This window comes from Neoarius graeffei, chromosome 4 (assembly GCF_027579695.1).
Source record: "Neoarius graeffei isolate fNeoGra1 chromosome 4, fNeoGra1.pri, whole genome shotgun sequence".
Classification (NCBI taxonomy): domain Eukaryota; kingdom Metazoa; phylum Chordata; class Actinopteri; order Siluriformes; family Ariidae; genus Neoarius; species Neoarius graeffei.
In genome coordinates this window covers 81,885,395-81,910,116 of record NC_083572.1, presented here as the reverse complement: position 1 = coordinate 81,910,116, position 24,722 = coordinate 81,885,395, and the positions used below count along the sequence as shown (strand labels likewise).

The following is a 24,722-nucleotide window of genomic DNA, read 5'->3' as shown; positions in this document are numbered from 1 at the left end:
GAAAAGTGCATCCTAGTGTTTACGTACATGTTTTGCATGAAGATTTTTCTGTCCTCCAGTGACCCACTGTGTGTGTACGGTTTGTTTTACAGGTCCGCTGTTTAAAAGGGCAGAGGGGCTTACCCGACCGCACCAATTTTGATAGGATCCACATCGTCAATCACTACGGAGGGGACGACGAGTCGTACCAGTCCTCGGATGAAGACGGCGTGAAGCCACCGCTTAACGTAACCCCCCTTCAAGGTGGCGGCCGCATCAAACTCCACCCCCAGCTGGGAGACACGGACAGCGAAGCCGATGAGGACGGAGAGAGTCTGAGGCTCATGGTGCCTTCCACCAGCAAGAGCACCACTGTGTGACCATCGATACCAACACACCAGACTGCAACCTGCGGAGAAGTCGTGCCTGAGAGTTCATAGCTGCATCCAGATCTGAAACTGCCATCTGCTTCTGTGCAAGTAGAAATTCTGAAATCTTCTTTACAAACCAGGAATCGGGATTTTGATTCACATCTGCCTTCTCCATTTTGTTTTTGCCAAAATGAGCCAGATGTTTATATTGGAACTTGCCTTTGAATTTTGGCAAGAAAGTCAGTGGCTTGTTGTGCTTTTTAAAGCCACACTGGACAGGAGTAAATACTGAAAGTCTCTAAGAATACACAGATTTTTCATCACACGTCACTCTACCAGAGATGAACCGACTTGTGCGGTATAGTATTTTATGATAACGCTTCATTCTTCTAATTTTTATTTTTTTATTTTTTAAAGAATAATCAAAATCCCACGGTGTGCAATCGTGGGTGTCGGTCACGTTGAGGGGAAACATTAAAGGTTTAGGAACACTATTGTTCAGATGAACATAAAACAAGCCTGCAAATAAAAACGAATTAGTGTCATATCTGCAACAAAAACTTTTTTTTTTTTTTAAACATAGCATGCGGTATATCTAATTACCTTTGACTTTATGTAAAAGCAGCTTGTCAAAGATGTCACATCTGTGTGTGTGTGTGTATATATATGTACATGGGTTTTTTTTGTTTGCTTTTTTTTTTTTTTTAAATCTCCTTTTTGACTTGAAAGTATGTATGTAATGAGTTTCATATCCTGGATGTACAGTGTACACTTCAGTAAAAAGGGACTTAATCACTGCTTTTGGGAAACGATTGAATGCAACCCCGTGCTTACTTCTATGTTCTCACTGTACTGTATCCAACTCCTGATTTATAACATGGTTCTTATTATCAAAATATGACAAGTTATTGTTCAGTTGCCTGGAAAGAAATTATCGTTTTCATCATCAATGTTTTTTTAAGCATGTTTGAAAAGCGCATGTACCACATTTTAGAGCAGTTTCACAAAAGGCAAATACAAACCAAGCAGAAGACTCTAAAGTCATCATAGGAGTATTTCTGTTATTGACACCTCATTCATGTTCAGCACATATGTTTGCACAGAACATACAGCGAGTTCCAGAAGTACTGGATGCTGACACTGATGGTCGTTTTGGATCTAGCACTGCATTAAAGATGCTCGTAATTAATGCTGGATTGACCATCAGTTAATCAAATGCACGGTGTGGTTTTTGTTACACGCCCTCAGTTTCTGACCATGGCCTGTTTTCATATTGGTTGTGTACAATGAAATTCTCAAGTGTGGATATGGAACTTTTAAACCTTTTTAGTTCTGATAAAACTGTTTTTCCCAGCCAGGATAAAATAGACTAGCGTCCTGTATAATGAAGTGCCACCCAGTTACCGTATGGCTGTTTTGCTGTACAGTGTTTTCTGTTCATCTTAGAAATTGTTCTGCTGCTACTCTGGGTGAAGAAGTAAATCAGATTTCCATGCTCCTGCCATAACACTAATGTCCATCATGGATTGTTGTTCTGTTTTTTTTTTTTTGGTTTGTTTTTGTGTTTTTTAATTTTTATTTTTATTTAAATTACCAATCCACACCATACCCATTCTAAACCTGACTGCCTTCTTATAGCACTTTGCTTTAGCGAGTTACAACCCTTGCATTTTGGTTCTCAAGACCTGTTGTGCTTTTGATATAGTTGTAAAAACAAAGATTCTGCAAATGTTTATCCTGCATGTGGTGAGTTCTCACATCACTACTTACACTAGTGGGATTTTTATTTTTTTTTTCTTCGTCATGCAATAAACATGATTCTGGCAAGCCTTTTATGTCTGTATTATGACAGGTTGTACTAGTCCCAACAGTTTATTGCAAAATTTTTTTTACAGTGTTAAAGATACCCAGTAACCCATTACAGTACACCTGTATGAAACTGGAAAATGAGTTCTGAAATAATTTGTAGAAGTGGTTTCTGCGACGACACCTTTTTTCAGTATGTAAAAATGCTCTATGGTTTCCAAGTCGCTAATCCAAATTGGCTGAATACACAATCTAATCCAATACATCTAATCCTAAAGTAAACAATGATGGATAAATAAATCAAACCACAATGGTGTTTGACAATTCCATAGGAATTAATGATCGCTATCATTCTAATCTAATCCTGTAGTGTCTCGTAATGTCTATCAGTTGCTTATGGCTTTCACCCTGACAGCAGAATGAACCAATAACCCATAACCTTGAGAACAACTGTTTAGGAGAATACCCAGCTGCTAATATGAAGATTATGAAATGAGTCATGTTTCGGCTGGGTGGTCCATGTTATTCAAATACTTATGATACTGTACAGGCATTTAAACCTTCAAGGAATACATCTGTCTAAAAGTGAAACAAATGCCTTTTTTTTTTTTTTTTAGGTGAACAAAAGTAGGCTGAACAGTGTACAAAATGTGCTTGAATGGCCAAGTTCTGAATCTTAAATTCGTGATGAACCTACAGTGAAAAGTTTGGACACCACCTAATTAAATGTTTTTCTTTATTTTTACTCAATAAAAGTCACTTCGTGTCTTAAAGTAATGATGGATGTCGTTTCTCTTTACTTAGTTGAGCGTTTTTTGACATAATATGGATTATTACAGTTGTGGAATAGAGCTATTTACTGTATTTTTATTGTTTACCGTTTATTTGATCTCAAACGCATTAAGAAGCCAAGAAATTGCAGTAATTAACTTTTGACGAGGTACACCAGTTAATTGAAAAGCATTCCAGGTGACGACCTCATGAAGCTGGTTGTTAAGATACTGCCAATAGCGTACAAAGCGTCGTCAAGATAAACGGTGGCGAATTTGAAGAATCTCAAATACGAACCGTGTTTTGTTTACCACATAATCCTATTTTTGTTCCATATGTTATTTCATCATTTTGATTTCTTCAGTATTGTTCGATACTATAGAAAATGGTCAAAATGTAGAAAAACTTATGAGTAGGGGTGTCCAAACTTTTGACTGGTCCTGTATTTAAAATGAAATATCGCATTGTTGCAAAGAAAGGTGCCACAATCAAACTTTTTATTGCACATGGCTTTAAGAATTTTGTTAGTGTCCCAACGCACTGTCATGGAAACATTTTCCACTATCAAGAATGTTACACATAATAAGCATTGTTCATTATTGTTAAAGAAATAATAACCCTATATAACATTTTCTGTTAACATTTTCAAATAAAGATCATTTTAGCGATGCCTTGTGTAACAAGTAAAGCACACTGGGAAACGCTGTTACAGGAAAATAATCAGTGACAGGGTAGTATGATGTTATTACCACCCCGAAGTTGATTATTTTCCTATAATAGTGTGTCCCAAAATGGTTTAATCTTCTACCACCACAGCAACTTGCCGACAATTGCAAAAAAATGTATATTTATTTGTTAAATAATGGCATTTTGTACCATTTGTAGAATTTGTTAATGAAGTTTTAACATTTAATGTGGAACATCCGAGAAACAAGTCATCACTTGCATTATAGCAGCTATGAATGACCGTTTCCTTGCCTTTTTCTTGGAGTTAATAAAACAAATAAAATGCAGCTGGTCATGTTAGCAATAATCCACAGTCTTCTGTCCTGAAGCCTTTCCTCTGTCGGGAAACATCACAGCTTTTACAAAGTACTGACACTGAAGTCTACTTCTGTATGTTACATAAACATAATCTTCTTATAGACAGCTTCACTAACAATTTTACATTTTTCTTTGTGAAATAAATTTAAAATCCATTTATTTTTAGATTATGTGGAGTGTCTGCCATACAATTGTTACTATAGAAAGAATGACAGAGTGAGCACATTAATGTAAAACTGTGATCTGTCTTGCAGCTGGAACTTCTGTCAGAGCTGCTGTTATGTCAGAAATTATGACATGAATGAATGGAATTGACTGTCGCACTGTTGGAAAATAAATCTTCAAAAGGGTGGTGTGATGTGGGGTAGAGTTTAAGGTTCTAGAATGTCCATGAGACAAATTAGTTCCTGTTATAACAAACCTTATAGTGGCAATAAAGAGTTGTTCCCTATTTTCACTCTCGTAAGTTAATAAGACAACCATGGAAGTCCTTGAGAATGAGCTGTAACTATAGAAACCTTAAGTATTAAAAGGATTGCATTAATATAAACCTGTGATTTGACTCCACTTGAATACTAACAGTAGGTTCTTTATCAAGTCATACTAAAGCAGCGGCTACAATTATCGACACCATAACCATCTTCTGGCCATAGAAAAGACTTTCACTAAGTAAATTGCGTATGATTAATTACTCAAACTTCCACTGGGGGAAAAAAAAAGTTGATTCTTGATTACCTGGCGTATCAGATCACGTGACACTGTTCCACAATTATCGACATCAAGATGATTATAATTTAAAAAAAAATAATCGGTATGTGGTATTAACAAAACAGTTTTTATTTAAATTTAGTTTTACATAGACCTATTTAGTAGAAAATATCTTTTATGTAAATATATGGGTGTCGGTGCTTACGTAAACGAGGAAGTAATTCTAATGTTTGTAAACAAATGAACTGATAATGTTTAACCTATGTCAGAAAATCTTTTTGTTCCACTTTCTACCCACTTTAAGTACTTTCATAGATCACATTTTGTTAATCATTCGTTGTTTATATTAATTTCTAGTTTTGTAGTTTACCAATAAATGTCAACAGGCAATTGACATTGTAACCCCATGAAATTCCAGGTCAAAGGTCACGTCATTCCTCGAACCAAAATATAAAATGTCTACTGATGATGTAATATGTGGTAGATATTTACAACAAACTGCAAAAAAAATCTGAATGGAATAGAAAAATCTGAATATTTCAAGCATGTAATTTTTTTTATATACTAGGAATTTCATTCTGGTCTAATTCTATTTATTGCAATAGGATTCCAAAATACTCTATAATCAACAATGTTATACAAAGATTGATACATAACAGTTGTAAATGTCACTTAATTCCACAGGGTGTCTATAATCAAAGAAAGAAAGCACAACTTTATTCATCACACATTTGTGAAATTTCCTCTCTGCATTTAACCCATCTGAAGCAGTGAACACACACATGCACGCACACGTGAGCAATGAGCGCGCACACACACACATACCCAGAGCAGTGGGCAGCCATGCTAACAGCGCCCAGGGAGCAGTTGGGAGTTCGGTGCCTCGCTCAAGGGCACCCGTCCCATATTAACCTAACCGCATGTCCTTGGATTGTGGGGGAAACCCACGCAGACATGGGGAGAACATGCAAACTCCACACAGAAAGGCCCTTGCCGGCCGCTGGGTTCAAACCCAGAACCTTCTTGTCGTGAGGCGACCGTGCTAACCACTACACCACCGTGCTGCCCAATGGTGGGCACCAGTGAAAGTGATCATTATCATCAACACCTCACGTTACTTCTCAAACGTGCGTTTAGATATTAAATGGCGACTGTTAAATGAAAGAGCAAGAAACAAAGTAGGTTTCGACAAGGATATCATGAAATATTGGTGAAGTTGATAAATGTCAGAGTGCAGGCACTTATGGATGTATGCGCAGGAGAGAGCGGGGTGCAAACTGGTAAAGCCAAATCATGAGACAGAAAGCGTAGTCAGGGAGCAGGCAAGGGTCGGTCAATCAGTCAACAGAGCAATGGAGGGTCAGGAATATAAGAGGCAGGCAGAGAATGAAAGGCTTGGTATGAACTGGAGAAACACAATGATACGTTGCACTGAAGGTGTGTGAGTGAGGAGCTTAAGTAGTGTGACTGGTGATTAGTGGAAGGAACGACAGCTGATGTTAATAGGCCAGTGACAGGGGGCACTGTGCTCTTTGGGAGTTGTAGTTCTGAGTGTCCATGTTTGTCTGGCTAGTGCTGTCGTTCTCAATGACATTACTGACAGGACCCCCCCGAGGAGCTCCCTCTGGGAGCTAGATTTTTCCTGGGGCACCCTCTACCTCTAGGTGCAGGTTTGTCAGGGTGTTTTGCATGAAACTCCTGTTTCAGCAAAAGGTCCAGAATGTCCTTGGCTCCCACCCAGTTTTGTTCCTCAGGTCCATAGCCCTCCCAGTCTACCAGGTATTCAACTTGATAACTTCTGCGTCTCGAATCAAGTATTCTGTTCACCTGGTAGATGGGTTCACCTTCTCGGTTGAGTGCTGGGTATTTTTGGACCGGGGTGTTCTCGGCAAAAGGGCCCAGAATGGCAGGTTTCAGACTGCAAACATGGAACATGGGGGATATCCTGCTGTGAGGGGGAAGTTCTAGTCTGTATGATACATCGTTGATGTGCCAAAGTACCTTGAATGGTCCGATGTACCATGGCTGTAGTTTTCGACAGGTATTGGGTTCCCTGAGGTTCCTTGTGGACACCCATACCCTGTCGCCAGGAGAGAAATCTGGATTGTCACCCCTATGTTTGTCTGCATATTCTTTATACTTGGCATTAACGGTTTCAACGCGTTGGTGTACCTCCTGCCATATTGCTTGGCTATGGGAAAACCAGTCCTCAGCTGCTTGTATTGGTGCGTCATCCCAAGGAAATAGGGGCGGCTGGTAGCTGAGTATGCACTGAAAAGGTGTTAGTTGAGTTAGTTAGGTGTGAATTGAGACCAGTCCCCCTGGTTCCTCATACAGAAGATTCTCAAAAAACATCCGATTTCTTGGTTGCCCTGTTCCACTTGACCATTGGATTGTGGGTGATAACCCGATGTGAGACTTACTGACACCCCTAATCATTCCATGAAGCAAGACCAAAACTGTGAGATGAACTGGGGGCCCCGGTCACTGACTATGTCCTCTGGGATGCCATAGTACCTGAATACCTGTTGGAATAATAATTCTGCTGTTTGGAAAGCTGGAGGGATGCCGGGTAATGGGAGGAGTTTTAGTACTTTGGAGAACCTGCCAATTGATACCATGATGGTGGTGTTGCCTTGGGGGGGAGGTCTGTAATGAAGTCAATGGCTAGGTGGGACCAGGGTCTTTGAGGTATCAGGAGTGGACACAGTTTGCCAGCAGGAGGGGTTCTGTGAACTTTTGCTTGGGCACACTTGGAGCAGGAGGTGATGAACTGGTTAATTTCTGTGAGCATATTCTCCTACCAGTACTTGTTCTTGAGCATTTGATGTGTTCATTGGCTGCCAGGATGTCCCGTGGCGGGAGATGTGCAAGTGACGAGTCGACCTTGGAGATGTTTCGGGACATAAAGAAGGCCTGGCGGAAGATGGATAGGGCTTGTCTGTGGTTGGGAGTTCTTTATTTCTTGGTCCAGGTCCCAGCTGATAGATTGGACAAAGGAGTTGGATGGAAGAATGGAGTGAGTGATGGAATCTTGATGTAACGAGTTGAAGATATGGGATAGGGCATCTGCCTTGATGTTCTTTGAACCGGGGCAGAACGAGATAGTAAAATTGAAACGAGTGAAGAAAAGTGCCCATCTGACTTGACGTGGATTTAATCTCTTTGCTTTTTTAAGATATTTGAGGTTCTTATGATCTGTCAGAATCATGAAGAGATGCATGGCTCCCTCCAGCCAGTGTCTCCATTCCTCAATGGCTAGTTTGATAGCAAGTAATTCTCTGTTCCCAATGTCATAATTTCTCTCTGCAGAGGTGAGTTTTCTAGAGAAGAAAGCCACTGGGTGGAGCTTGTGTTTCTCACTGAAGCGCTGAGATAAGATTCCTCCTACCCCAGTATCAGATGCATACACCTCTACCATGAATGGCTTGGCTGGGTCAGGGTGCTACAGAACTGGAGCGGAGGTGAAAGTGTGCTTGAGTCAGTTGAATGCTTCTTCTGCCGAGGGGTTCCACCGAAGGCGTCCCTTCTTGAGCAGGGCTGTCAGAGGAGCGAAAATTGTGCTGAAGCCTTTAATGAAACGGTGATAAAAGTTGGTAAAGTCTAAGAAGCGCTGAAGATCCTTAACAGATGTGGGTGCTGGCCAGGACGTGATGGCAGACACCTTGGCACAATCCATGCTGACTCCTTCTTAACTGATGATATAGCCCAAGAAGGAGATACATCACTGATGGAATTCACATTTCTCTGCCTTCATGTTGAGATGGTTGGCCAGCAGGTGCTGGAGGACAGCTCAGACATGTTCCAGGTGGCTCTTTTCGTTGGGAGAGTAGATTAAAATATCGTCAGTATAGGCAATCATGAATTTGTCTACCATGTCCCTTAGTACGTCATTGATTAGACACTGGAACACACTAGGTGCCAAAGAAAGGCCATAGGGCATTAGCCTGTACTCAAAATGGCCGACGGTTGTGCTGAAGGCGGTCTTCCATTCATCACCCTTCTTTATTCTGATAAGCAGGGGCGTAGCCATCATTTTAGAAGTGAGGGGGACAAATTGTTCAGAGGTCTATTGAGTGATTTATCATCCTCTCGCATTCAATTGCACCTCTCCTTAGCAGCTAAAGAACCACAAACAGCACAGCACCAGGGAACCGACTTTAGTTCTTTAAAATGATATACTATCAAAATCTAAAGTCAAACTCTATAAATCTATAAAGTAAAATTTATAAATAGAATTAAGAATAGGGCGGCACGGTGGTGTAGTGGTTAGCGCTGTCGCCTCACAGCAAGAAGGTCCTGGGTTCGAGCCCCGTGGCCGGCAAGGGCCTTTCTGTGCGGAGTTTGCATGTTCTCCCCGTGTCCGTGTGGGTTTCCTCCGGGTGCTCCGGTTTCCCCCACAGTCCAAAGACATGCAGGTTAGGTTAACTGGTGACTCTAAATTGACCGTAGGTGTGAATGTGAGTGTGAATGGTTGTCTGTGTCTATGTGTCAGCCCTGTGATGACCTGGCGACTTGTCCAGGGTGTACCCCACCTTTCGCCCGTAGTCAGCTGGGATAGGCTCCAGCTTGCCTGCGACCCTGTAGAACAGGATAAAGCGGCTAGAGATAATGAGATGAGAGATGAGATGAGAATTAAGAATAGTAGTAGTGACGTAGCTAGTTATATTCTCTTCTCACCTGTGACCCTGCATAATCATCCCTGTTGGCCTCTGGTCCACTGTCTCCTCTCTCACCCTGCTCTTTCTATTGTGGCAATAAAGATTAAAATAATATGTGGAAAGCAACATTTTGAAATAGAATTAGGAATACAGTAATAATAATCAGCAAATTCATGTACTTTAAACTTTAACTACCACAAAAATAAATTAAATCTTTACAAAAATAACAGTCAAAGGAACACAAATACATTTATATTCTTATTTTCTACCCAGAAGTGAGTAATCTTAGAGTAGCCAAAATAGTAACGTTACTCAAGTAAGAGTATTGTTACTTTAGAATAACATTACTCAAGTAAAAGTAAAACGTATTTTGCAACAAAACAACTCTTAAGAGTACAATTTATCCAAAAAGTTACTCAAGTAAATGTAACGGAGTAAATGTAACTAGTTACTACCGCCTCTAAGTTAGCTAGCTAGCTTAACTAACTAAATTGACATCTATTCGTCATCTTTTAGCTAAACATTATCTACATTCAACAGCATTACTCAACTTACACGGTTTGTTTGGAAAGAACTGTCTAAAGTCTTTAGCCTCTTGGCTGGTTTGCTGAACATACAGAAGCGCTGCCCATATCTGAATCATACCAAAGATACTCATACAATATTTTCTAAAGCGTCTCTGGTCACACACGACAGCGGTGTTTGTTTGCCACCTTAGCTCCGCCTGCTCATGATGAGTTTAGAGGCGGCTCGGAAAAACGCGTTTCCACATGTTAAAAATGAATTGAGTGGTTGTAATGGCTGTAAAAAGTGCGGGGGACAGAGGGCACAAATACGGGAAGTGCGGGGGACATGTCCCCTGCGTCCGCTACGCCCATGCTGATAAGGTTGTAGGCACTGTGTAGGTCGAGCTTTGAGAATATCTTGGCAGATTGGAGTTGTTGCAGTGCTGAGGGAACAAGAAGAAGAGGATAGGGATACTTGACTGAGACTTGATTTAATCCTCTATTGTCGATGCATGGCCAGAGACCACTGCCCTGTTTCTCCACAAAGAAGAAGCCGGCTGACACAGGAAACTTTGAAGGACAGCTGTAACCCTGTTTAAGGGCCTCTTGGATATATTCTTCCATGGCAGAGTGTTCCTTCTGAGACAAGGGATAGATGCGACCACATGGAGGTGACATACCAGGTAGTAGATCTATGGCACAGTCATAAGGTCGGTGTGGTGGTAGCCCACAGGCCTTCCCCTTGCTTAAAAACTTCTTTCAAGTCCAGATAGCACTCAGGAACACTCTCCCTGGAATCCAGCTGTGGACTCTCAACTGAGGTGGGGACATGAGAGACAATTCTGAGAGCAGGTGTCAGACCATTGGAGAATTTCTTTATTCTGCCAAGAAATAAGAGGATCATGAAGCTGCAACCAGGGGTAACCAAGAATGAGGTTGTGGTTAACGGTTGTGGTCACATAGAGGAAGATGGGTTCCGAGTGAAGTGCCCCCATCTGAATATGAATGGGAGCAGTACGAGCAGTGACAAGACCATCACCTATCGGTCCCCCATTGATGGTTCTGATGCTGAGTGGACTTTGCAGAGGGGTTGTGGGCAGGTCAAACTTCTGGATGATCATGCTGTTGATGAAGTTCCCCTCTGCCCCTGAGTCAACAAAAGCAGACAAAACGTGTGGAGGATGCCAGTTTTAACAACACTGGAACTTTAAAAGGATTGCATATTGAATTTTCTCACCGGACTCACCAAGTGGGCTGGGCTTTCATCTGGACCAGTGCAGTCTTATAGCTAGGTCACTGAGGGAGTCCAGCATTAAATATTCATCTCTACATGCCAGTCCACTGAGAATTTCAGGATGAAGACCTTGGTGAAACACAGCTTTTAGTGCTGGATCATTCCATCCACTGGCTGGCACTAGCATTCTAAAGTCCAGAGCATACTCAGCAACTCCTTGAGATCCCTGAGAGATAGTGAGCAAACTTTTGCCAACTTCGATTCCCTCGGGTTTGTGGTCGAACACTCTCTTGAACAACTTGAGGAACTGTTCATACGAAGTCATGTGCTCACCGCCATTTTTCCAAACGGCACTCACCCATTGTAACGCCTTGCCAGTGAGGAAAGACAGAAATTTAGCGATCTTGTGTTCGTCAGAAAGATGAGGCATAGTGGAGAAGTACATGGAGCACTGAAGTAAGAACCTCTTACAAGCGAGAGCATTCCTGGCATATTTCTCCGGAATGGGAAGTTGTAAGGCAGGACTGGGAGAAGCCTCTGGACGTGCTAGGAGGGCCTGCGACATCACAGTTGTGAGCTGCGCCATTCGGGTGTTGAGGTCTGCAAGCATCTGTTGATGTTCTCCTAGAAGTCGTCCTTGAGCGTTCAATGCAGTTTGCTTCGCCTCTTCTGCTACATCCATTATGGGTGAAGTATCCTGTCAGAGTGCAGGCACTTACGGATGTATATGCAGGGGAGACCGGGGTGCAAACCGGTAACAAAGCCAAATTGTGAGACAGAAAGTGTAGTTGGGGAGCAGGCAAGGGTCGGTTGATCAGTCAGCAGAGCAATGGAGACAAGACAGGTAGCATAAACAAAGAGATAAAGCAAGGGTCAGAAATATGAGCAGTAGGCAGAGAATAAAAGGCTTGGTATGAACGGGAGAAACACAGAATGATACTTTGCACTGAAGGTGTGTGAGTGAGGAGCTTAAGTAGCGTGATTAGTGGAATGAACGACAGCTGATGTTAATAGGTCAGTGACGGGGCGGCGGCGCTGTGCTCTTTGGGAGTTGTAGTTCTGAGTGTCCATGTTTGTAGTCTGGCTACTGCTGTCATTCTCAAAGGCATTATTGACAATAAGTAAAAACATGTCCATGATCTTTCCACCATGCTTACCTGCAATGATAACGTCTGGGTTTTCCTCAACCTGCTGATCATGCAAAAAAAAAAAAAAATTCCATCTCAGGTAACAAGCTGTCATCAGATAACAAGATCAAAGGGCGAGGGGGGAAGGGGGGTGTCTTCCGGTTGATTAATTAACCAGTAATAACTGTTGTAACTGAAACTCACCTTTGTAAAATTGTTTTTTATTGGTAAATCTGAAAAGGTGTCAATAATTATGGACTGTCGATAATTGTAGCCGCCGCTCTACACAAGATGGAAGCCTCTTTCCGCCACTTGAAAAAGTGAAGTCACATTGTATATCATAATAATGAGAATGTATAATAATGACTTTGTAGTATCATAATTATGAGATACACTCACTGGCCACTTTAATAGGAACTTGTTCTTGATTCTAAGGTTCCTGTTTTTGGCTGCAGGAGTGGAACCCAACGTGGTCTTCTGCTGTTGCATGCTGAGATGCTTTTCTGCTCACCACAGTTGTAAAGACTTGCTACGAGTTGCTATATCCTTCCTGGCAGCTCCAACCAATCTGACCATTTTCCTCTGACCTCTCATCAACAAGGCATTTGTTTCCACCCACAGACCTGTCGCTCACTCAATGTTTTTTTTTGTTTGTTTGTTTGTTTTTCGCACCATTCTGTGTAAACTCTAGAGACTGTTGTGTGTGAAAACCCCAGGAGATCAGCAGTTTCTGAAATAGTCAAACCAGCCCATCTGGCACCAACACCCATGCCACAGAGATCACAATTTTTCCCATTCTGATGTTTAAAGTGAACATTAACTGAAGCGGGGCAGCATGGTGGTGTAGTGGTTAGCGCTGTCGCCTCACAGCAAGAAGGTCCGGGTTCGAGCCCTGTGGCCGGCGAGGGCCTTTCTGTGTGGAGTTTTCATGTTCTTCCCGTGTCCATGTGGGTTTTCTCCGGGTGCTCCGGTTTCCCCTACAGTCCAAAGACATGCAGGTTAGGTTAACTGGTGACTCTAAATTGACCGTAGGTGTGAATGGTTGTGCGTGTCTATGTGTCAGCCCTGTGATGACCTGGCGACTTGTCCAGGGTGTACCCTGCCTTTCGCCCGTAGTCAGTTGGGATAGGCTCCAGCTTGCCTGCGACCTTGTAAAACAGGATAAAGTGGCTACAGATAATGAGATCAGAAAACTGCATAAAACAGCAGGTGAATGGGTGTTCCTAATAAAGTAGCCAGTGAGCGTATGTCATAATGTCTTGTTTCATAATAATAATAATAATAACTTGCTATTTGATCATATTGAGAACATTTTCTTAGAACTTAATAGGCCTATCTCGAAGTCAGAGACATGGTCATTTTGAGATCGGATCTCATTATTATGATCTCATATGATTTCATAATTGTTATCATGCAATAATTATGAGAAAATTATCTCATTGTTTTGAGGTATTGTCATTATTATAAGAACCCCTCTCATTGTTATTTCATTATTATGGAGATGGAAACAGGCTTCTGTAAGACTGAGCCCAAGTTATTGAGTTATTGAGTTAAAACTGGCTTGTTTTGACATCATTTTCAAGTCTTGTGCAGAGCATTTTTTAACATAGTTAATGGTCTCCTAGTGGCCAGATTTGGTCTCCTAGTCAATGCCAAACCAGCTTCACTGGGAGACCAAATTTTAAACCAAGTTATGTCTTATCATTTGGTTCAATCAGTTGCAATTAATTAACCAAGTACCATGTAAGTATACATTTAACAAGGAAAACGAAGATCTATGTTATAAGATATACACACAAGATCATGTTGGTTAAGAAAAACAAAACTAAAATGTGGTTACTGAGATGGCTGATGTCAGACTCCGATGTCATTACTGTGTAACTTTGAGCGTCTTTGACATAACATTTGTGCTTGGTAATTGCTCTTGATAGCTGTGTAGTCACCTGTATGGTGATTGGTGACCCACTTTGCATCACAGAATCCGCCGCAGCGGTGCAGCCGCATGGACTCTGGGGTCTGTGATTGTATTGCCCAGACCAGTTGGTCTCCTAGTGGAAAATCTTTCAAAAATGCTCTGCTTGTCTGTATTCTTTAAATTATGAAATGGCGTTGCATGTGGAGATTTATTAGAGCTAGGCTACTTTCACTGAGCTGTTTTATTATTTCCAGGTCTAGCTTTACAGTTTGATCTCCAGTGCACTCAGTTTCTCGTGGTTTGAATGTCGAGATCAAATCTCTGCCAGAAATAACGATAACGTTCCTTTTTTTAAGAGTGCTGTTGTCATGACGACTGCAACACTGAGCCGCAAAAATGAAACGTGTTACAAATAACGTTTTCAGGAAGTTGTGTTTTCTCTCACAGCTCAGAGTGAAGCAGAGGCCGCCGGCATGGCGGAGGTGTAGAGACACAGCACCGGCTTCAGAGGCACAGCCCAGGCTTCAGGATCACACAACACACGGGGCCACAGGTAAGCATGCTCTCTGTGTGTGTGTGTGTGTGTGTGTGAGAGAGAGTGAGTGAGTGAGAGAGAGAGAGAGAGAGAGAGAGCGCTAATATCTGCATTGCAATCAAAGCTTCGAGATCAATAAATCACAACTCGATTCAAAGTTCGCGTTTAGATGAACTCACCTGTCTTTATGCACCTGCACTTAAAACAACAAAAAAGATACAATTTTGTTAAAATGTATATAAGAAAGAGAAATATGACGTGTATGGAAGACGCTGCAGCAGGTGAAGCTCCACTTGTGTGCTACATATGTGTTGTTGTTATTATTATTATTATTATTATTATTATTATTATTATTATTATTATTATCTAGAAAAACAGTCTCTCTGTTCTTGTAGTTTATGAGCGTTCCTAGATGGTGCGCATGAAAAGATTTGTCTGTATTCACTCCAGTCAAGCTTCTAACTCTTACTTAGGTTACACAGTGAGTAGAGTTCTATATAAAATAAAATAAATAAAAAAACTTGTCGAGAGTGTTGCTTTAGAGGAACAGTCACACATGTAACACGAAAAGGGAAAAGTGACGATCAATAAAACTCTGAACTTCTGTACGAGATGTGATGGCAGGTTTTGAACTAAACATGTGTTTTGTTCCTGTTGCAGAAATTAAAATGTTGAATTAGTAAACTGTGCGCACGACCGGGTCCGGATGCCCTGCGGTTGCGCGCGCGTCTGTGTGTCTAATCACCGGAGAGCACATTGCGCTTTGATTTCCTGCACCGTGATGGTGAGACATTTCCAAATCCACAATCTAAAAACCGCTCTGCAAGCTCCAAGATTGAAGTTTGAGATTAAATATCTCAGATTTTTTACTTTAGCTCAGCATGGTGCGCTGATAAAGTCGCAGAGATAGCGTTAGCGTATTGTCGGAGTGGGCTGAAAGTTCGAGGCCTCTGTCACCATCACAGTGTTTTAGTCTGAATCAATAGTCTGGGTCTCTGTGCGCGTTCCAGTGGTGGTTTGGATGACTCAAAAAATTATTTGCCTCATGCAAACCACCAATTTTATATATATATATATATATATATATATATATATATATAAAATATGGGGCGGCACAGTGGTGTAGTGATTAGCGCTGTCGCCTCACAGCAAGAAGGTCCGGGTTCGAGCCCCGTGGCCGGCAAGGGCCTTTCTGTGCGGAGTTTGCATGTTCTCCCCGTGTCCGTGCGGGTTTCCTCCGGGTGCTCCGGTTTCCCCCACAGTCCAAAGACATGCAGGTTAGGTTAACTGGTGACTCTAAATTGACCGTAGGTGTGAGTGTGAATGGTTGTCTGTGTCTATGTGTCAGCCCTGTGATGACCTGGCGACTTGTCCAGGGTGTACCCCGCCTTTCGCCCGTAGTCAGCTGGGATAGGCTCCAGCTTGCCTGTGACCCTGTAGAACAGGATAAAGCGGCTACAGATAATGAGATGAGAGATATATACTACCGTTCAAAAGTTTGGGGTCACTTTGAAATGTCCTTATTTTTGAAAGAAAAGCACTGTTCTTTTCAATGAAGATCACTTTAAACTAATCAGAAATACACTCTGTACATTGCTAATGTGGTAAATAAATTCTACTAAATGTCTGGTTTTTGGTGCAATATCTCCATAGGTGTATAGAGGCCCATTTCCAGCAACTCTCACTCCAGTGTTCTAATGGTACAATGTGTTTGCTCATTGCCTCAGAAGGCTAATGGATGATTAGAAAACCCTTGTACAATCATGTTGGCACAGCTGAAAACAGTTGAGCTCTTTAGAGAAGCTATAAAACTGACCTTCCTTTGAGCAGATTGAGTTTCTGGAACATCACATTTGTGGGGTCGATTAAATGCTCAAAATGGCCAGACAAATGTCTTGACTATATTTTCTATTCATTTTACAACTTATGGTGGGAAATAAAAGTGTGACTTTTCATGGAAAACACAAAATTGTCTGGGTGACCCCAAACTTTTGAACGGTAGTGTATATATATATAATATTTGGACATCCAGATGATTATAATTTAAAAATATACTTTGCATTATATTGCAAAGTATATATATATACTGCAAGTATATATATATCCACACAGTGTGAAATGAATCATCATTCATAGAATCTAATTTTTCCTTTCAGTGTTTTAGTCTCCAAAACAACTGTGGGTTCAATAAATCACTGGTTGAACCCATAACCACTCGAGACAATATATTAAATACTATGCTACAAAGCTGAATTTTAAGAGGCTTCACTGAAACCAAAGGCAGAAGGTGATGAGGGGCTTCAGGGGGCCAGTGGTACGAGCCGCCTTGGGGCAGATGAGAGAGCGCGTGCGCATCAGCTGGGTACCTGGGGTCCGTCTGCTTTGCGGACTCAATGCGGGGTTCTGTTCCTCTTGGCTGGAGGATGTAGGGGGATGATGGGGGGATGCTGGGGTGGGGGATTCACGACAGCAGATCACCGGCGTCTCGATTCTGCTGCACTCAGAGAGAACAAGGCGTCTCTGTTCCACCTGCACGTGCTCGCGGAAAAAAAAAGAAGCAGGCGTGAAACTCGAGAGGGCGGTGCAGTGCAAGAGCAGCCGTGGTGTGTGTGTGTGTGTGTGTGTGCATCAGCAATCTTTTGCTGATTTTATTTTGCATAAAATCAGATCACACCAGACAGGAAAACACCAGACTATAAACAATAAACGCAGAGAATTGCGCATTAATTCAGTCAGATTTTGTTGCACGTTTGCACATTTTCTTTAATTAAGTCTCGATGCAGGTTTTTGTTTTTGTTTTTAAGGTTTCTGCAGTAAATACGGGGCCCCTAAAGTCCCGAAACGTACGTGTGTGTGTGTGTGTGTGTGTGTGTGTGTGTGTGTGTGTGTGTGTGTGTGTGTGTGTGTGTTTTAATCTTTACATATTTTCACGGACAAGTTATAATTAGTTATCGATAATAACTTTTACGCACAATAAATACATTTTTTTTTAAATCATCATTTATTTTTAACGACTAAGTAGTCAGACAATAGGCCTGTCTGTCTGCCAGGATATTTCTATCAGGAAAATATTTAAATTGCAGTATATTAAGACTGATATGACAAATACAATGTATTAGGGGTGGATAGACTGCACATTACTTCTAATTACATTCATTAATATAGTAAAAATAATAATATTTAAAAAAAAACACTTAAATGTACCTTTCCAATATAATGTAGATATAACCGCCTGCCTTTAAAAGGGTTTCAGCGAAGTCATTAAATTATTTTTAAATCTATTTTAAAAAGAGTTCCAGAGTAAAGCTTCCAAGGTCCCCTACACTACAGGGACCTCTTTAGGTAAAATATACTCAGGATACTACAAAGGTACAAAGCGTATGCACTTGAGGCGACAAAAACAATTCAGTTTCTTTCTGAGAATGTAGTTGTACTTACACAAACACAAAACTGATAGGCATTTGTGCACAGATGAGTCCACCCTTATAGGCTTTTTTTTTAATTTATATGATTAAACTTAAAACTGTAAGCCGGCACTGAATTTGTGATGATGGAACAGAATTGTATGTAACCCGTCTCTCAGCATTTCCTCTCCTCTTGTGCGGCTGCTTCAGATCGAGTATCACATTGATAAAGCCAGTGGATCATTTAATCCTGATTGCTCTGCTCCTAATTCCCTATGGGGACGAGTGCTCGTGTTCATTTATACACCGGCGGACCCTTCATCCTCCTCCTCATCCTCCTCTTCAAAAAAAAAAAAGCCACAGGATCCCTTATGGTTGGCTTTCATTTAAAGCACCTGTCTGCCTGCAACACCTGGCAGACGGGGAACGGAGTTGCGCATGCGCAGTTCTCCCTCAGGCTGCCTTATAGCCCTACAGAGAGCTGATTCCCTTCACGGCCTTCAGTCAGACTTTTAGACCGACTGACCATCACTTGCTGTGTTTTGTTTTGTTAACTTGTAGGGAACAGAAGAGAGTAAAGAGAAAAGAAAATGCCTCGGTCTTTCTTGGTGAAGAGCAAAAAAGCTCACAGCTATCACCAGCCGAGGAGTTTAGAGGACAACTGCAACAGACTGGACACGATTTTAGCTCATATCTACTCAGGTAATTTATTTCAAGATAATAATAATAATAATAATAATAATAATAATAATAAAATGGGATCTATTGCTACAACGCATGTAGATAGTTAGGCTGTATGACGAATGATAAATGTGTATGATGTAAGTTGTTTTTATGTGATGTATAAACATTAATCAGTTCAAGGTTAATTTGGTTCATTTTCTAAACTCTTTAATTTATGGGCGATGTTGTTGATTTAAATGATTTTGTTTCTCTTTCTTTTTGTTCTTTAAAAAAATATATTTTTAAATGTTGTTTTGTAAAGGTTATGAACATGTTTAAGAGTTTATGACCCCTGTAGAGCTCTAGATTCGATCCGAGGCAGGTTGAGGGTTTCCCCCTGCAGCTGCCCCTGAACTCGAATTTGCTCTATAAGATCTCACCTCCCTCCAGGTTCTGTTTAAAGGGTATTTTTGTGCGTGCATTTTTTAATTGATGGTGTGTGTAATATCGCAGACGGTAAGAGTGCAGAAGGGGGGGAGGTGGAGGTGGATGTGGAGAGCGCAGAGGCAGCGGAAGTGCTCGCACTCGCGGACTCCACCGGCGTGTCCTCGCGCTCTCGGCTCAGCTGCAGCAGCAGCAGTGTGTGTGATCGCTCTTCAGACTATGAGGACAGCTGGAGGCCTCCATCACCCTCTGCATCACCAGGTACCGATCCGACCCGACCCGACCCGCACCGCACTGTCCTGTTACTGTTAGGAGGTTTCATGTTAGCCGCTCTAATATCACTGAACGAATGTGGTTTGCGCGCACATTGACTTTATAACCTGCTGTAGAGTAGAGAAGATTATAAAGTAAAGGGAAGTGAACCTGGAAGTGTCACATTTTAGCGACTTGAAATTGTTTTTCACCATTGAACTTTGGGGTATTTGACAGCACACCAACTAGGGAATGCTATTATTGTTGTTGTTGTTGTTGTTGTTGTTGTGCACAGCAAACTCTCCAATGTTGAATTAACACTTTCAGAATCTATTTGTGTCCAATTAGACATCTGAAAACTGTAGGTGTTAATTCAGGTTTTGCTATGATTATTATTATTCTCATCTCATCTCATTATCTGTAGCCGCTTTATCCTGTTCTACAGGGTCGCAGGCAAGCTGGAGCCTATCCCAGCTGACTATTATTATTATTATTATTATTATTATTATTATTATTGTTGTTGTTGTGTACTTTTCAATAATAATAATAATAATAATAATAATAATAATAATAATGCTGTGATTATTATTATTATTATTGAAAAAAAAAAAAAAATATATATATATATATATATATATATATATATAATAAGTGTATGTGTATATCATACCCTTTCATATAAACTGTACCTTTCCTCGTCGCTATCTTTAGTACAGTACCTTCATTATGTGTCTTTCACCTCGAAATGTGGATATTATTGTCTCATCTCATCTCATTATCTCTAGCCGCTTTATCCTGTTCTACAGGGTCGCAGGCAAGCTGGAGCCTATCCCAGCTGAGCTGTTATTATTATTATTATTATTATTATTATTATTATTATTGTTGTTGTTGTTGTTGTGCACAGCAAACTCTCCAATGTTGAATTAACACTTTCAGATCTATTTGTGTCCAATTAGACATCTGAAAACTGTAGTTGATGTGATTATTATTATTATTATTATTATTATTATTATTATTGAAAAGTAATGTAAATATATATATATAATAAGTGTATCTGTATATCATACCCTTTCGTATAAACTGTACCTTTCCTCGTTGCTATCTTTAGTACCTTCATTATGTGTCTTTCACCTCGAAATGTGGATATTATTGTGCCTTTTAAAATGATTTAAGCTACATATTTGGACTGGAATTACCTTTTAGACTAAAGCTATAAAGACACACTAGGCCTATATGCATCTTTAGAAAAAAGATATACACTAAATTTACAAAAAAAATGTACTGTTGCAGTGACGGGCTGGTACCCTAAAGGGTACCAGCCCGTCACTGCAACAGTACACTTTTTGTAAATTTAGTGTATATCTTTTTTCTAAAGTACCTTTAGGGTACTTTATCCTACGCTTTCCTGAAAGTGCTAAGGGGTAAGTGGTGACAAAAAGTGAAAATTGATGTTTTAGCACTTTTAAATATATATTTTTAAAAATATTTGAACATTGTGGAAGCTGTACATCAAGTAGAAAATGCTACTGAGGGATTTTTATTACTTTTTTAACTTAACATGATCTCCTACTTAACATAGTGGCCTTAAAATGTATGTGTATGTATATATAGTATATAGTATACAACATACTTCCAAACTGAGGAAATATTGACTCCTTTTTTTCCTTGACAGACTCTGAAAAGTCATTTTCACCCAGTGTTGATGAAACCCAGCCATTTGTGATGCCCTTCGAGCCATGGAGCAACAGTTATTCAGGCTCTGAGATGAGACAGCTGGTCCATCAGAACTTTAATCACCATCATCCTTCCCTCAGTTATTATGGAGAAAGAATGATTGGACCTTCTCTTTTTGGTGAAAGGGGATCCAGCACAAGTTTTTATGGCAATTATGAGTCGGCTACAAACCTATTTGAGCGACCAGCTGCTGCCTCTGGACTGTATGTAGACAGGGAAGTTCATAGACCTGAGATGAAAACGGACACAGCCGGGTTATGCGCTCGCCTCGTGTTGAATGGAGCCTTCAAGTGCATCAAATGCAGCAAGGTAACAGCACACAACTTTACTGTTTACTGTTTCATAGACTGGAGTAACTTGAAGCAGTTATCCAACTCTATTTGCTCCATCCAAGCTTATATAAAGAGTCCCTGAGCTCTTTAGGAAACACTAGCTTATACAGTATGTGCGGCAAATACCTCAGGTGGTATATTGGGTGTGCTGAACAAACTGTCTCTTTCTGCAACACAGGTGTTCTCCACTCCACATGGACTAGAAGTTCATGTCCGGAGGTCCCATAGTGGAACGAGACCCTTCGCCTGTGACATTTGTGGGAAAACTTTTGGACATGCAGTCAGCCTGGAACAGCACAGATCTGTTCATTCTCAGGTAAACAAAGTTCAATTAATCAAAATCTGCCACTCATAGCAAGAAGGTCCAAAGATTTAACTGTTCAGTTTTTTTTTTAAACATTACCTGTCGTCATCTTCACAGGAGAGAAGTTTTGATTGTAAAATTTGTGGGAAAACTTTCAAAAGATCCTCTACTCTGTCCACACACCTTCTCATCCACTCTGATACGAGGCCTTACCCGTGCCAGTACTGCGGCAAGAGGTTTCATCAGAAATCAGACATGAAGAAGCACACATTTATTCACACAGGTGAGTTTATCACAGAGTGTTACCTTTCAAATAAATTAGTTCACTGAATTCAAACAAACAAGCATGACATAGTTTGCTGTGCTATATAGTGTTTTCCTGAATATTGTAAACAAACAAACAAATAAATAAATGTCGCGGAACGTTATCCAGACCTTGTGCTGTAGTCTGATTGGTGGGGTGCATGACTGAATATGCACCATCTGTAAAATGTTACACAGAATAACTTGCCAATAAAAAGTAGTCAGCAGTTGTTCATTAGATGTTTGTTCATCATATCAGGCCTGAGTTTCCCAAAAGCATCGCAGCACAATCATTAAATGATAGCGCGAGCAGCACAATGAACACTATCTCTCCTAGTTAAGATGCTCTTAACGTTCAGAGGCTTTTGGGAAACCCACCCCAGATCAGTTTTGTTATTAGTCTATAAACAGTATTGCTATATTCTAGTGGGATTGTTTTCATGGTTGGCCATGCATGTACCTTTTATACCTGATCTCACAAATCTCAGTGATCTCATGGATTTTGTAGAAAATCATATGAATAAATTCTTTAAAACTGTAAGAACAACAACCCTGCCCCTGACCTTAGATTTAATCTTTGTTAATTTTTATACAAATTGCATGAATTACTACAGATTGAGAAGCATGAAACTTGTCAATCAGCCCAACATTATAACATGATACAAAATGTGTAGGTTTGAGGTGTCAAATCAAGAGCTGACATTTATTTCTTCTGTTTTACAGGGGAAAAGCCTCACAAATGTCAAGTATGTGGCAAAGCGTTCAGTCAGAGTTCAAATTTGATCACACACAGTCGAAAGCACACTGGGTTTAAACCTTTTGGCTGTGACTTGTGTGGAAAAGGCTTCCAGCGCAAAGTGGACTTGAGGAGACACAAAGAGACGCAACATGGACTGAAATGAGGAATGAATCTGTTTCTACAAAATTTTCAGTCAATATCTCCGGACAGTCTCTCAGTGCTGGCCTCCGTCCTGGTGAAGTCTCCAGGGTTGAATTAAAGTAGGCTGAAATGCTCAATTAACAGAAACTGTATGGAGCCTGCAATTAACATGACCACACTAGCAGGAGGTTATTCAAACCCTTTAGTTTTCGTCCATTTACAACAATTTTGACTGAGCTCCTTTTAACCCTAAACAGAGTGTGTGTGTCCATGCAGCCTAGGTACACTCTCAGAAATAAAGGTACCAAACTGGATGTTGACCACTTTGTGACTGGGATGATACCATCAAGGATATGTCTTTCATAGATTTAATGTGTTATTAGGTTTTAGAATAAATCTTTAAAGGTATATCAGGGGTCCAAAATTCTGCACCTTAAATTAATAATAATAATAATAATAATAACAATTTTCCTGCGGTGACCTGGCAACTTATCTAGGGTGTACCCCACCTCTCACCCATAGTCAGCTGGGATAGGCTCCAGTTTGCCTGCGACCCTGTACAGGATAAGTGGCTACAGATAATGGATGGATGGATGGATGGATAAAAATAACCATATTCCTGCAATGACCTGGCAATTTGTCCAGGGTGTACCCCGCCTCTCACCCATAGTCAGCTGGGATAGGCTCCAGCTTGCCTGCGACCCGGTAAAACAGGATAAGCAGCTACAGATAATGGATGGATGGATAACCATATTCATGTTTCCAGGTGAAAGATGTATAGTAAAGGTACAAATTATGACATCTGATGACCATGCCATGACAAAGAAAAATACAGTTTGGTACCTGTAGCCTATTTCTAAGAATGTAGGTGTTAATTCAACACTGGAAATTTTTGTATTTTGGGCCGAAAAGCTGGCAGGGGTTTCCTAAACAAATGTTTATAGTGTAGGCTAAAGAGATTTCCATGATTTTAATGTTTCCAAAATGCTGTTTGTGCTTTGCGGAGCCTAAACTGAGTCAGAAGTCATCCAACAGGTCTGGCAGGATTTGGAGATGCACAGCAAAATCTCCAGTGTGGACTGAGATGGACGTAACAGCTGCCACTGTGAATGAATACCTCCTGCACTGAATTTAACCCTCCAGTGTTCATTTGTAGGCCCGAGTCCATGCCAGCAGTGCTTTACCCAAACCAGTTCTGCAGTATGAGGGCGGTGTTTCCCCAAACCCAAAATATTATCACCAAAACAGTCCGGGAGGCAGTACAGTTAGTAACGGCTATGGGAAAGGACACAGCTATCAGAGGCAACATCAGCTGAGCTGCAGGAAATCAGCGCCGCTCACAGAGACGCCACGCTGCTGCTCTGCTGCCAAAACACGCACTACACCAAGCACGAGATTTAATCACAACCAACACTGTTTATGCTTTATATAAACCTTGACTGATTTGTTGACTTCACAAATATTTTTCCACTCTTTCAGTTCGCCTACCCAAACGTGTTTGTGCTCTCCGTTTATTATAATAATAATAATAATAATAGGGCTAAAATTATTATTATTATTATTATTATTATTATTATTATTATTATTATTATTAAATAATAATAATAATAATAATAATAATAATAATAATAATGGGGCTATTATTATTATTATTATTATTATTATTATTATTATTATTAATTTTTTATACGTTTGCACAGGCTCGACCACACATCTCCCCTGCAATAAACCTATTAAGCTTATTTAACT

The 24,722-nt window shown here is 40.6% G+C and overlaps 2 protein-coding genes across 8 annotated transcripts in view; both read left to right on the top strand.

Moving 5' to 3' along the window:
* evi5b (ecotropic viral integration site 5b) overlaps nucleotides 1–3,960 on the top strand; it is a 183,098-nt gene extending 179,138 nt beyond the window's left edge. For all 6 annotated transcript variants that reach the window (XM_060919831.1, XM_060919827.1, XM_060919826.1 and 3 more), the window contains one exon: nucleotides 93–3,960. In XM_060919831.1, coding sequence (XP_060775814.1) covers nucleotides 93–359 — 267 coding nt within the window. In that variant the 3' untranslated portion in view covers nucleotides 360–3,960. The remainder of the gene's footprint in view (nucleotides 1–92) is intronic.
* Nucleotides 3,961–14,489: 10,529 nt separating this feature from the next.
* On the top strand, nucleotides 14,490–24,504 carry gfi1ab (growth factor independent 1A transcription repressor b). 2 transcript variants are annotated; one of them, XM_060919832.1, is made up of 6 exons: nucleotides 14,490–14,675; nucleotides 19,238–19,429; nucleotides 21,093–21,463; nucleotides 21,665–21,802; nucleotides 21,908–22,073; nucleotides 22,817–24,504. In XM_060919832.1, exons 1-6 carry the CDS (start codon nucleotides 14,519–14,521, stop codon nucleotides 22,993–22,995), a joined length of 1,203 nt encoding a protein of 400 aa, XP_060775815.1. In that variant the 5' UTR covers nucleotides 14,490–14,518; the 3' UTR covers nucleotides 22,996–24,504. The 2 variants fall into 2 exon arrangements, with proteins under 2 accessions (XP_060775815.1, XP_060775816.1); XM_060919833.1 differs by lacking the exon at nucleotides 14,490–14,675 and adding an exon at nucleotides 18,452–18,763.
* The last annotated feature ends 218 nt before the right edge of the window (nucleotides 24,505–24,722 follow it).

What these genes read in the sequence shown, in the direction of transcription:
- gfi1ab (XM_060919832.1), top strand. Translation starts at nt 14,519, where the DNA reads ATGAAACGTGTTACAAATAACGTTTTCAGGAAGTTGTGTTTTCTCTCA. An exon ending in ATCACCCTCTGCATCACCAG is followed by an intron (nt 19,430 to 21,092) that starts GTACCGATCCGA and finishes TTTCCTTGACAG; the next exon opens with ACTCTGAAAAGTCATTTTCA. An exon ending in GCACACATTTATTCACACAG is followed by an intron (nt 22,074 to 22,816) that starts GTGAGTTTATCA and finishes TCTGTTTTACAG; the next exon opens with GGGAAAAGCCTCACAAATGT.